At 46.1% G+C, this 14,612-nt stretch overlaps 1 protein-coding gene across 1 annotated transcript; it reads left to right on the top strand.

Moving 5' to 3' along the window:
• The first annotated feature begins 3,523 nt into the window (after positions 1 to 3,523).
• On the top strand, positions 3,524 to 6,849 carry LOC143412872 (olfactory receptor-like protein COR2). Its single transcript, XM_076874620.1, has 3 exons — positions 3,524 to 3,527; positions 4,063 to 4,583; positions 6,517 to 6,849. Exons 1-3 carry the CDS (start codon positions 3,524 to 3,526, stop codon positions 6,847 to 6,849), a joined length of 858 nt encoding a protein of 285 aa, XP_076730735.1.
• Positions 6,850 to 14,612: the final 7,763 nt, after the last annotated feature.

The following is a 14,612-nucleotide window of genomic DNA, read 5'->3' on the forward strand; positions in this document are numbered from 1 at the left end:
CCTACAACATCCAGAGCCTTCAGGAACTCGGGGCGGACCTCGTCCACCCCAGGGGCTCTATCACCAAGGAGTTGTTGAACTGCCTCAGTGACCTCGCCCCCAGAGATTGGCGGGTCATCCCCTTCGTCCCCAGACTCTGCCTCCGCCACAGAAGACGTGCCAGTGGGATTGAGGAGGTCATTGAAGTATGCTTTTCACCGCCCGACAATTTTCTCAGTCGAAGTCAGCAGCACTTCACCCGCACTATACACAGTGCAGGTAGAACACAGCTTTCCCCTCCTGAGCCGCCTGACGGTTTGCCAGAATCTCTTCGAGGCAGTTCAAAAGTTTTTTTCCATGGCCTCTCCGAACTCCTCAAACACCCAAGTTTTTGCTTCAGCCACCACCCGCGCCACATTCCGCATTGGCCTGTCGGTACCTATCAGCTGCCTCCGGAGTCCCACAGGCTAAACAAGCCCAGTAGGACTCCTTCAGCTTGTTGGCTCCCCTCACCTCTGGTGTCCACCATTTGGTTCAGGGATTACCACCACAAAAGGCACCAACTAGCTTGCGGCCGCAGCTCACTGCAGTGACTTCGGCAATGGAGGTGCTGAACATGGTCCATTGGGACTCAATGTTCCCAGTCTCCCTCGGAATGCTGTTGAAGCTCTGCCGGAGGTGTGATTTGAAGAATTTCCGGACCGGGGCCTCTGCTAGGCATTCCCAGCACACCCTCACTGTACTTTTAGGCGCCTCCCACGCCACCTGATCCAACTCACCACCAGGTGGTGATCAGTTGACAGCTCAGTCCCTATCTTTACCCGAGTGTCTAAAACAAATGGCCTCAGGGTTTACAAAATCGATCATCGACCCGTGGCCTAGAGTGTCCTGGTGCCACGTGCACTTATGGACACTCTTGTGTTTGAACATGGTGTTTGTTATGGCCAAACTGTGGTTTGCACAGAAGTCCAATAACAAAACACCACTTGGGTTCAGATCCGGGAGGCCGTTCCTCCCATTCACGCCCCTCCAGGTCTTGCTGTCATTGCCCACGTGAGCACTGAAGTCTCCCAGTAGGACAACAGAGTCCCCAGGATGAGCACCCTCCAGTACCCCACCCAGGGACTCCAAGAAGGCTGGGTACTCTGAATTGCCGCTCGGCACATCAGCGCAGACAACGGTCAGAACCCGTTCCCTGACCCGAAGGCGAAGGGAACAAACCCTCTCGTCCACTGGGAGAAACCCCAACATACCAGCATCAAGCTGAGGGGATACCAAGATACCCACCCCAGTCTGCCGCCTCTCACCGGGGGCAACTCCAGACTGAGACAGAGTCCAGCCCCTCTCCAGGAGGCTGTTCCAGAGCCCAAGCCATGCTTTGACATGAGCCCGACTATATCTAGCTGGTACCGCTCAACCTCACCCACTAACTCAGGCTCCTTCCTCACCAGAGAGGTGACATTCCATGTCCCAATTGCCAGTCTTGGTAGCCGGGGATCGGTCCACCAGGTCCTCCGCTACTGGCCACCGCCCGACTCACATTGAACCCGACCCCTACGGTGCCTCCTGCGGATGGTGGGCCTGCAGGAAGATGGGCCCATGTCCCTTTTTTAGTCCACGGTGCCCGACTAAGGCCCGGCCACCAGATGCTCGCCCTCGGGCACCCTCACCTGGCCTGGCTCCAGGGTGGGGCCCCGGTAACCCTTTCCTGGGCAGGGTGAACTGTTCCCTTGATGGTCTTGTTATAGGGGTTTTCTAAATTGCTCTATGTCTGGTCCCTCATCCAAGACCAATTTGCCATGGGATACCGTACCAGGGGACAAAAGCCTCCAGACAACATAGCCCCTGGGATCTCTGGGACACACAAACACCACCACCACGACAAGGTGGTGATTTTTTCACTAGTTTTGATTTTGCCTACAGGCAGTATCACTACTGGTAGCATTAGACAATACCTGGAAACTAGTTGCACATGTAGTTCAATACCTCCAGCAGGACTGGTATCTGCTCCATTGTACTAGAAGGAACAGGATTATGGAATTATTTTTCTATTATAAGTCACACACTAGAAAAAACTTAATCCAAGCAAATAATTTAATTTTACAGGAGCAATTAAATTCCTTGTGAGTAAATGCTATAAATTCAATAACCTGTGTGTGTAGAATTTAGCAGAGATAAGAGCTTTTGTTAATAGTGTGAACATATCAATCCGGGACCATCCAGTCTGGTAGTGCGTACTGTCCAGTTCGCAGACCATATTTCTCTGCTATTAGTTCTTCTTAACTGGCTCCCAGTCAAATCCAGAATTTAATTTAAAATAATTTCCTTCACATACAAACTCTGAGCACTTCCCTTTCAGACTGCAGGCTTACATGTGGTTCCTGGAGTCTTTAAAAGTAGAATAGGAGGCCAAGTCTTCAGTTCTATGGCCCATCTTGTATGGATCCAGCTTCCAGTTTGGATTTGTGAAAGACACACTCTGTACATTTAATATTAGAATAATATCATGCATAAGAAGCTTTAAAATAGACCTCATGGGTTAACAGCTGAGTTACACTGGAGACATTGTAACTGTATCATAAGTACTGCTTTAACCTCAATAACTTCAGGGTGACACTGGATACATTGCAGCTGTGGGGTTGTCACAGGAAATCATGTTTCACTAAATAAATTAATCTTCTCTGTAGTCTTGTTCTTTTTTTGTCCTGTTTGTCTCCTCAATATTCAACATTGTAGTTATATCATGTTTTATAACTTGTCAGTAAAATGACCAAAGTGAGATTTTTCAGCACATCTCTATGCACTGCACATAAATTGGTTTGTTTTAGCCCTATTTATGGTGTTCCTAAAAACTAAATTCAGACAGTGCAGTTAAATATTTTAACAGGTTTTTTTTAAGACTTGGAGCCAGCTGAATTTAGCTGTTGAACACTGGGGCTACCCTTCCGTGAATTGGCTACAGACGTTATCTTGGTGGAGGGGTTTGTGTGTCCCAGGGATCCCAGGGGCTATGTTGTTGGGGGGCTTTTGGCCCCTGGTAGGGTCTCCCATGGCAAATCGGTCCTGGATGAGGGACCAGACAACTAGCAATTCAAAGGACCCCTATGAGTAGAAAATTAAGGCAACAGTTCATCCTGCCCGGGACAGAGTTACCGGGGCCCTGCTCTGGAGCCATGTCTGGCCCATGCCTGAGGGCAAGCATCTCGTGGCTGGGCCTTAGTCCATGGGGACCGGCCGGGCACAGCCCAAAAAAGGGACATGGGCCCATCCTTCTGTAGGCCCACCACTGGCAGGAGGCACTGTAGGGGTTGTGTGCAATGTCTGCCTGATGGCAGCCAGGAGCAGAGGGCCTTGCGGACCGATTCCCGGCTACCTAGACTAGCAATTGGGACATGGACTGTCACCTCTCTGGTGGGGAAAGAGCCTGACTTAGTGCATGAGTTTGAGAGGTACTGGCTAGATATAGTGTGGGTCACCTCAACGCATGGCTTGTGCTCTGGAACCAGTCCCCTGAAGAGGACCTCTGTCACAGGCTGCAGTTGCCATGGGTGAGAGGCAGCAGGCTGGGGTCGGTATCCTTGTTTCCCTTTGGCTTGCTGCCTCAAAGTTGGGGTTTCATTCTGTCTTCTCGCTTCCTGATTTTTCTGTTTTACGTCACAATTAAACCTGGGTTTTCGGTTGCGGAACATATGCACTGTCCTGGGAGGGGCGTCTATGGACATGCACCAGCTAATGTAGTCACTCACAGTCTCTGTGTATTCATAGTTTTTGCCTGTGGGGCCTCTTTGAAAGTACTCCAGTCTGTGGCCTCTAAGCGTCCCTGCAGGCTAGCTTTCACACTTTCAGTTCAGGTAGGGCTTTGTCTTTAGCCTTTTGTTGTAAACTGGTTTGACCCGGATTACTGTGATCAGACTTTCCAAAGTGGGATTTTGGTTCAGCTGAAAAGCGATTTCTGATGTTGCTGTAGCAGTCATCCAATGTTTTATTTCCCCTGATGGGGAAAGTCATAAACTGATGGAATTTAGGCCTATTTTTCCAGAGATTGTAATGGTTGCGTAACAGACGCAAATGGTGCAAAAAAAGGTGCTCTTTACTCTACAGCTGTTTACCCTAAATATCTCAATGACTTTTTATCTGAAAAACAGGTCATATCCTATTCGGCATGTCTTTTTCAGTATTTTCTGTTTTACAGTCTAGCTTGCTCAGAGTTTTTTCTCTTGGCAGCCATGGGCTATGACAGATATGTGGCTATATGCAAATCTCTTCAATATCCAACCATCATGAGAAAAAAAGACTGTGAGTATTTTCCTGTTCATAGCTTTGCTTGTGCCTGCTTTTATATGACAATCCAAGCAATAGGGAGTGCTAAAGCTAAATTGTGTTCCTTTTATTTAAATGAAACATTTTGTAACAACAGAATTTATACTTTTCAGTGTGTAAGATCAGAATTATTTGCTGCCTTTGCTTTGGTTTGTTTGCTAGATCTTGGAATACTCCCTCTGTTATTCATACTTTACACATACACAAAAATATTCTTAATGTCTTATCGAAGTTGTAAAGAAATTAGGAAGAAAGCTGCAGAGACCTGTTTACCCCACCTTACAGTTTTAATTACCTTTTCCTGTTTAGGTTGCTATGATGTCGTTATAGCCCGAGTGGAATCAGATTTTCCAAAAACTGTACGCTTAATAATGACATTACAACTAGCTTTGTATCATCCTTTGTTCAATCCATTTGTATATGGGCTTAAAATGAAGGAAATTTTTAAACACCTGAAAAGCTTGCTTTCTCCACCCGCCAAAAAAAAGAAAAAATTTGATGCATTAATTCTGAATTGTTAAGATTCTTAAGCTATTTTAAAAATAGTTTTGTTAAATATTAAAGTCTTGAAATTGATTTATTCTGCGTTTTTTGCATCATTGTTATAAATTTAATCTGCAGAATTTAAACCTGTTTTTCCCTGTTTTTTGATCACGATTTCTCTGGTACATGTTTATTGTAACATAAATATGTTATGCTTTATATTTTGAATTACAAGAACTCAAGAGTAAAAAATCTACTAACTCCAGTAGTATAAATTAAAGTGACAGGTATTGTGTTAAACCTCCAAGAGAATTTTCTTTATCAGTTAACTGTATACAGCAATATTCTTACTGTAACTCAAACTAAATAAGCATTGTGTGGAGTTTCAAGTTTTTGTGGAGGAAATATACTACCACTAAATAAGAACTGTTTTATGTTTATTTATGTTTTATTTACAAATAACAAAAGTTATTTCTTCATGATACTTTCAGTGTTTTTACCTGCTATTTAGTAATCAATAGTTTCAGCATCCGTAGAGCACAAACATTTTGTTGCAGGTTAATTTTGATTTAAGATTCCTTAAGAGTAAAGAGCATTAGCCATAGAGGCCCATGTGAATAAGCCAAACTAAGTTTGGCATTTCACTCCCACCTCTTCATCTTCAGCCAATTAAGAATTAACCTTTAACTTAGCCTAACTTGTACTGTATTTTGGACTTACAGGCCACACAGGCCTCATGTAGGTTTGAAACCAAAATCTTGATGCTTTGACAGTGTTAACAATGCACTAGAAGTACACTAGTAGAATAAGGGGAATGCAGAAATTAAAGAGTAATCTCCCTTAGTAAGGCCAAGGCCTCCAGTAGTAAGGCCAAAATGATTTCATGACCTAATACTGAATACTAAGGTGCACTGATTTGATTGAATACACTACAAAGACATGATATCTAATGTTAAAACTGATAAACTTCATTGTAGTTTTGCAAATCTTCTTTCACAGTTAGTGGAGAAGATGACTGTGTAGAAGTGAGAAGGAGGACCCAAGTGCTGACACAGAAAGAGTAAACATTATTCTAGGGTGATAAAACAGTTTTAAAAAGGCAAATGCCAAACTAAACCATAACCTAAACTAGGAGAGCTAAGTCTAAACATAAAAAACCCCTGCAATGTGAACGTGAACATAGAAACCTGACATGAGAAACTTGAAACACGAAAACCTGCCATGAATTTATAAACCTGGAAATATGGCAAGACATGGATACAAACCAGAAAAACAGATAAGGAATGAATGAAAACGCACAGACAAAATACACATAGGAGGAGATGAGGGGAAGTGGAAACACGTGGAAAACAGCTGATACAAATGAACATAATAACACCACAGGGGACGTGAAACTAAACACAATGCACATGGAAACACCAGAGTCTTTATAATATAGCCGGCACAACCCTGCTCATGGCCGGCTGGGGCCGTCATCCGTCGCTCTGGAGCAGCTCGCGCCTTGACCTTGGACCCAGGTCGAGCAGGCTCCCCTGGCACAGGGACCTCTGTCTCCCCACACGGTTCCTCCACTGCTCCCGGCTGGAGCAGCCTTTCATACGGCGGCTCATCCCCCTCCAACAGGCACGGGCCCTCTTGCCCCTCGTTCACTTCTGGTTGGAGCTTCTCCTCCACCACTCCACTGCTCCCGACAGAAGTAGCCCTTCAGCCGGCTGTTCCCCCTCCTCTGGCTAGCGTGCACCCCCATGCGCCTCATCCACCACCTCTGGCTGCCGAAGTGCTCCACACGGCTCCTCCACCGCTTCCCCACCACCAGGTTCCACCTGTGGGGTTAGCGGCAGCAGTGTGGACCACGCCTGGAGCATCATTGCAGCTCTGCGATTTGCCCCAGATGGCGGTCAGCCTGGTCCCGCAACTATTCCTGCTGGCGCCGTGCCTCCGTCACCTGCTCCAGCTGGGTGGCTGCCATTTCGGCCACCATTTGGGCCAGCTCCCCCCTTTCCTGGCTCTGGTTTGTTCCCCATCGTACCGCGTCCCGGGATTTTGGCACCACTGTGGTGTGGTTGAGACACGACAGGTCCACAGGTTGTTATTCAGAGCCATCCTTATTCATTCCGCGGCTGCAGCTCTCGGCTGGCATTTGCATATACATCACACCACAATACACAATCAATCAATCAATCAATCAATCTTTATTTATAAAGCACTTTTCATACAGAAAAAATGTAGCACAAAGTGCTTTACATAGTTAAAAGCAGCCCACCCCACCCTCCAACTCACTCCCCACACTCTCAATACACATATATCCCCCCACCCACACACACATACACACACGCGCACACTTAAAGAGTAAAAATTGGGCTGGGCTCGCATGAGCCAAGTGAGGAAACATAACAGAGAGCCGTCTGCACCGGGAGCCAGTCACAGACCGCAGCCTCCGGGCTGGGCACACAGCCGGAGGGAGGCAAAGGAGCCCCCCAACCAGGCTGAGAGGACCCCCAGAAACCCAGCAGCCACGGTCAATAACAGCCCCGGTGCAGAGAGCGCCCTCCGAGGAAACACTGGAGATATGACGCAATACGATGTATACAGGGTAAAATGATAAAATAAATAAGAACAGGATACAATATAAATTTAAATATAAATTGTCACGGTCCGGGGCAGCGGCCGTGTGGAGAGTGGAAGGAGGACCCAAAACGCAGCACTTATTCAGATGTGAGGGTGATTTATTGTTAATAACAAACACAAAGTGGAGATGGCAAACAGAACTAAGGACGAAACTAAACTGGGATAAACTACACAGAGGAGTGGCAAACCTGAACATGAAGGGAGAACAGCAGGGAGAACACGCAGAGGATTACACCAGGTAGGAACACAGACGACGCGACGAGGAGCAGAGGAAATCACACGCTATAAATACACAAAGAGACACTGGGAAATCACACACAGATGGGGGAAACAGCTGGACCTGATTAACCTGACGAGACAGGGGAACACTAACACCGGGGACCAACAGAGGGAGCACAAACCCAGAACCCAGTGTCTAAAATCCCAAACACAAACCATCCCAAAACAGCCATGAATAATAATGAAAGTAATAACAATAAGAACATAAACATAAAGTCACTGAGTCATGGTCGCAGGACCATGACAGTACCCCCCCCCCTCAAGGGCTGGCCCCCGACAGCCACAGAAACACACCACCAGATCCGGGCGGGCGGCAGGGCGCCCAGGACGGAGGGACCGGACCATGACCACGGACGGAGGCCCCAGAGTCCCAAAACAAAGATGAACACAAAACCCACAGGGGAGCAGAGTCCAAAGCGCAGTTCAGAAGGCCGTCCACGAAGAAGGCAGCGGCGGCGCGTAAAGAGTTCAGGAGGCCGGCCGTGCGGAAGGCAACGGCGGCGCGTAAAGAGTTCAGGAGGCCGGCCGTGCGGAAGGCAACGGCGGCGCGTAAAGAGTTCAGGAGGCCGGCCGTGCGGAAGGCAGCGGCGGCCACACAGGCGATGGCGGTCCGGGGGCCGGCCGTGCGGAAGGCAACGGCGGCCACTCAGGCGATGGCGGTCCGGGGGCCGGCCGTGCGGAAGGCAACGGCGGCCAGTCAGGCGACGGCGCTCGGCCAGTAGCCTAGCCAGCGGTCCAGAAAACGGCCGTTTAGCTCCAGACCCAAACGAGGCTGGGCCAGGCGAGGCTGAGGGCACGGAAGCCGGGACCGCAGCAGGCGGAGATGATGATGCAGACACAAAGGCTGGACCAGACGAGGATGCAGACACGGAGGCTGGACCAGGCGAGGATGAAACCGGGCCAGGCGATGAAGAAGCTGCAGCTGAAGCTGGGCCAGGCGAAGCTGACGCTGTAGCTGAAGCTGGGCCAGGTGAGGATGAAGCTGGACCAGAATCAGGCGAGGATGAAACTGGGCCAGGCGTGGCTGACGCTGAAGCTGGAGCTGAAGCTGGAGCCGGGCCAGGTGAGGATGAAGCTGGACCAGAATCAGGCGAGGCTGAAGCCAAGGATGAAGCCGGACCAGGCGTGGATGAAGCCGGACCAGGCGTGGATGAAACCGGGCCAGGCGTGGATGAAACCGGGCCAGGCGAGGATGAAACCGGGCCAGGCGAGGATGAAGCTGGACCAGAATCAGGCGAGGATGAAGCCGGGCCAGGCGATGTTGAAAACATAAAGTCACTGAGTCATGGTCGCAGGACCATGACATAAATAGAGTAAGAAGATTAAAAAATGAATAAGAATAAAATCAAGAAATATTAGGTAAATCCTAAATTAATAATAGAATAACAGGATAGAATAAATAAGCATAAAAAATAAATAAACGCTAAGTAAAAGCTAAATTAAAAAGGTGGGTCTTGAGCCTGTTCTTAAAAACATGTACGTTCTCTGTGGCCCTGAGCTCCTCCGGCAGGCTGTTCCACAGACGAGGACCATACCACTGAAAAGCTGCCTCTCCGTGAGTATGTGTCCTGACTTTAGGGACAATCAAAAGGCCAGTACCAGAGGACCTCAGGGTCCGCGAGGGTTCGTATGGTAAAAGCAGATCTGAGAGATAAGAAGGCCCAAGACCATTAAGACATTTAAAAACCAAAAAAAGAACTTTAAAATCGATCCTGAAACACACGGGGAGCCAGTGCAGCGATTCTAAAACCGGTGTAATGTGGGCCCGCCCTCTGGTCTTCGTCAGCACACGAGCTGCCGAGTTTTGCAAGAGTTGTAAAGTTGAAATATTCTTCTTAGGAAGACCAGAGAGCAGGGCATTACAGTAATCAATGCGACTGGTAATAAAAGCATGCATCAGCATCTCCGTGTTGGCCCGAGAGAGAATAGGGCGGACTCTGGCTATATTTTTTAGATGATAAAATCCAATTTTGGTTACATGTTTAACATGTGGGATAAAACCAAGCTCAGAGTCAAAAATAACACCCAGGTTTTTCACTTGTAGCGAAGGACATAGTGAAAATGCCTCTAATTTAGACAAGAGTTTCTCTCTCTGAGCCTCAGGACCGACAATTAAAACTTCAGTTTTGTCCTGGTTAAGCTGTAAAAAGTTTTCTGCCATCCAAGATCTTATATCCAAGATACAGTTAAAAAGGGCATCCATTGGTCTGGTGTCATCAGGAGACACGGAGATGTACAGCTGCGTGTCATCAGCGTAACTGTGGAAGTTCACTCCATGCCTCCTGATGACACTGCCGAGAGGCAACATATACAAATTAAAAAGTACAGGGCCTAGAACCGACCCTTGAGGCACACCACATGTCATTTTATGGATCTTAGAGGAGCATGTATCCATACTCACCATAAAAGTTCTGTCAGAGAGATAGGAAGTGAACCAGTTATGTACAGCACCAGAGAGGCCCACCATGTGTTTCAGTCTGTTTAAAAGAATAGCGTGGTCTACTGTATCAAAGGCTGCGCTTAGATCCAGTAGCACCAGGACTGAGAGCTTTTGGGAGTCCCAGTTACATCTAAGATCATTTAGAACCTTTAGGAGAGCAGTCTCTGTGCTGTGGTTCACCCTAAATCCAGACTGGAATATCTCCAGGATCTGTCTATCATTGAGAAAATCAGTAATCTGAGTAAAAACAAGTTTTTCTAAGACTTTACTTAAAAATGGTAAGTTGGATACAGGTCTGTAGTTATTAAAATCATTACAATCCAAATTGCTCTTCTTCAGAAGGGGCCTCACCACCGCCGTTTTAAAGGCAGCAGGGAAGACACCCAACTGAAGAGAGCAATTCATCATGTATAAAAGCTCAGCCTCAAAAAATCCATAAAGTGTTTTAAAGAGTGAAGAAGGGATTGGATCTAAAAGACATGTGGTGGGTCTCACTGTGGAGAAAACCTTCTGAAAGTTCTCAGCATTAACCAGGACAAAGCTGTCCAGTGTCTCCTCAGGTACAATCGAGCCCTCAGATGTGTTTACAATCATATCGCGATTAGATAAAATATCAGATCTGATGGCGCTGATCTTTCCCCTGAAGTGGTCTGCAAACTGCTCACAGAGCGAGTCTGTGGGGGTTCTTTTGGAGCTTTTTAAATCAGGGTTAAATAAATGATCTATGGTGGAAAAGAGGACCTTGGGATTATTTTTGTTAATACTGATTATTTTGGCGAAGTATGAATTTCTTGACTTCCTTAATGTATTATTGTACATTTTAAGTTGCTCGGAAAATATTTGATGGTTGATATTATTTTTATTTTTCCTCCATCTCCTTTCTGCTGCCCTGCAATTTCTTTTGAGTTTTTTGACTTCTTCGTTTCTCCAGGGTGATGCATGTTTTACATTAATCTTTTTGGTGGTGAGTGGAGCAACGGAGTCAAGGCTTTTCTTCAGTTTGCTGTTAAAATAACTAAAAATCAAATCGCAGGGTGCAGGTAAAATCACAGGGGGGCATTCGTCTAAAACCCTGGTAAAATTTGCAGCCACTACAGAGGTTAGATAGCGCCTCCTCACAGTTCGCACCGAGGTCTTCCGCTGAATAAAACCGGTGATGTTAAAAAACACACAGTAGTGGTCAGAGACAGCCAAGTCAACAACAGAGGACACGCTGGTGGACAGCCCATGGGTGATGACCAGGTCCAGAGTGTGTCCTCTGTTGTGAGTCGGCTGCGTGACGTGCTGGATAAAATCCAAACAGTGAAGAATGTTTAAGAATTATTTTGTTGCAGGGTCAGAAGGATTATCTATGGTTGCCACTGGTTGCCACTCTGCCCAACCCCTAATTCCCCAACATATGCTCCCATCCAAGTAAGGTCTATTTCAGGGACGTCCTTGCTTACTTCAGAAGGACATTCTGCATGTGTTACAATACGATAACTGAGACCCCGGACTGTTGAGCAACTGAAATTGTACATCAAGCAAGAATGGGAAAAAATTCCACCTATGCAGCTTCAACAATTAGTGTCCTCTGTTCCCAAACGCTTATTGGTGTTGTTAAAAGGAAAGGTAACATAATACAGTGGTAAACATGCCCCTGTCACAGCTTTTTTGGAATGTGTTGAAGGCATCAAATTCAAAATGAGTGAAGATTTTCAAAACAACAATAAAGTGTATCAGGTTGAACATCAGATAATTAGTCTTTGTAGTGTATTCATCTGAATATACTCGAGGTTGAAAAGGATTTGCAAATCATTATATTCTGTTTTTATTTAAGTTTTACACAACATCCCAACTTCATTGGAATTGGCATTGTACAGGGTGGGCCATTTATATGGATACACCATAATAACATGGGAATGGTTGGTGATATTAAAGTCCTGTTTGTGGCACATTAGTATATGTGAGGGGGGAAACTCGGCAAGGTGGGTGGTGACCATGGTGGCCATTTCATCAGTGGCTGTCCTAGCTTCATTTAGCAAGAGCCCACAGCGTAGCACTCGCCGCATGTCACTGGAGAGTGGCATTGTCGAACATCCCTTCGGTGGATATTAGCTACTCACAAATGGCACCCTTACAAACTCCAGCTACTGCAGCATCTCAACGAGGATGACCCAGATCGGCGCACAGAATTTGCAGAATGGGCAAAGCAAAAATTGGAACAGGAACCTCAGTTCACGCAGAAGAGTTTGTTCAGTGATGAGGCAAACTTTTATGTGAATGGTGAAGTTAACAAACAAAACCACCGCTATTGGTCTGACACTAACCCACATTGGATGGATCCCTCCAAGACTGTTGGACCAACAAAAGAGATGGTTTGGTGTGGTATATGGAATACAACGATAGTGGGTCCATTCTTCATCAATGGTAACCTCAAGGCCACTGGATATTTGAAATTGCTACATGATGATGTGTTTCCCTCTTTATGCACTGAAGCTGGCACGTTCCCTGAGTTTTTCCAGCAAGATGGCGCACCACCACATTATGGGTGCCAGGTCCGAGCATTCCTAGATGAACAGTTTCCTGGAAAGTAGATTGGTCGTCATAGGCCAGTTGAATGGCCCCCAAGGTCTCCCGATCTGACCCCCTTAGACTTTTGTCTTTGGGGTCATCTGAAGGCAATTGTCTATGGTGTGAAGATACGAAATGTGCAGCACCTGAAACTACGGATACTGGATGCCTGTGCTGGCATTTCTCCTGCGGTGTTGCTATAAGTATGTGAAGAGTGGGAGAAGAGGTTTGCATTGACAATCCAACACAATAGGCAGCACATTGAACACATTTTATAAGTGGTCAGAAACTTGTAAATAACTCATGAAAGAATAAAGTTACGTTGAAACCAAGCACACCGTTGTTTTTCTTGTGACATTACCAATAAGTTTGATGTGTCACATGGCCCTCTTCCTATTGAAAAAAAACAAAAGTTGTATTCAAGATGGCCGGCTTCTAAACGGCCACCATCGTCACCATCCATCTTGAGGAGTTTGCCCCCTCACATATACTAATGTGCCACAAACAGAACTTTAATATCACCAACCATATAACCCATGTTATTACGGTGTATCCATATAAATGGCCCACGCTGTACATCCCCAGAGGTTATTGAGAATGTCCAAGCTAAGATCCTGAAGGAACTGCAAATAGAAACAGACAAACTATTGGCTTTTAACCAACAGACATAGTAATCTTCTCGTCGTGTTCGGGTCAAACCTGACCGATTTAAGACTTAACACACTCATAAATATTGTCTCAAGGCCTTATTGTCTCAAAGCTTTATGATATCCTCCACACTATGCACTTGAACATATAAAAGTGATGAATAGCTCTTTCACTGAATTTTGAGTGTTTTATTCAACCTTGTTACACCTGTGGTGTTCCCAGTCAAACGTGACCACCATAGAATATGAATGGGAATGCATGCATTCACTCACTCACTGACTGAACGACCCACTGAGTGACCCACTGAACAACCAAATGAAAGACCCACTGAACAACCCACTGAACAACCCACTGAATTACCCACTAAACAACCACTGAACGACTACTAAGGAACCCACTGAACAACCCAGTGAGCGACCCACTGAACTGAATTTGGTGGTTAAAAATGTTTTTTGTGTTAATTTAAGAGCAGCTAAAACGGACCAGTCGATTTTGACCGGGAACACTAAAGTAAGGGGCAGGAGGTGAACATGACCGGAGGGTGGAAAGGCAAAGTAAAAAGCCTTTAGTGACAGATGTAGCTATACCAAGTGATATCAACATCAGGAAAAAGGAAGACTAAAGCTTGAGAAATACTAAAGGCAGAGCTGGAAAAGATAGGGAGAGTGAAAGCAGCTATTATAAAAGCTGGAGCTCCACAGGCTAGAGTGCAATGGGAACAGTAGTAAGCAGCATTTTAAACAATGAGCCAACCCTGGCAGAAAAGAGCAGTGAAACTGAACTAGATTACGCCTAGTGACCTATAATAGCAAGTGCACTTTCTGAGCTGAGGATGAAGACTGTGCCTAGACTCAAGATAACGATAAACCAAGATGCTATTTTCCCACCTTTGCAGATGTGAAAAGTGCTCTATGTATCATCTCTACTGCCAGTGTCACTAAACCAATGAGCTCATATTCGTCACTTTCACAGTAATCCTAGAAGCACTCGGGTCAAGCATGCACGTAGAGTAAGCCCCCCATGGAGAAGAAGGCTGTAAGCTAAAATCAGGGAATCCTAGATGGATGTTCACTAGTTAACTCAGGTGCAGAAAGCAGGTCATGAGAGACAGATCCGGGATCAAAAAGAGGTACAACAAGATGTTCATAACTGAGTCTCTTGAAACCACCAAATAATGGTTCACAGCTCGTTCTGCTAGGGTGAAGAGAAACTCCAGCAAAGCAGAGACAGGCTACAAAAAAGCCTATGGCTCAATTTCCCAAACATACTGGATACTGGAATG

This window comes from Maylandia zebra, linkage group LG16, assembly GCF_041146795.1.
Source record: "Maylandia zebra isolate NMK-2024a linkage group LG16, Mzebra_GT3a, whole genome shotgun sequence".
NCBI lineage: Eukaryota > Metazoa > Chordata > Actinopteri > Cichliformes > Cichlidae > Maylandia > Maylandia zebra.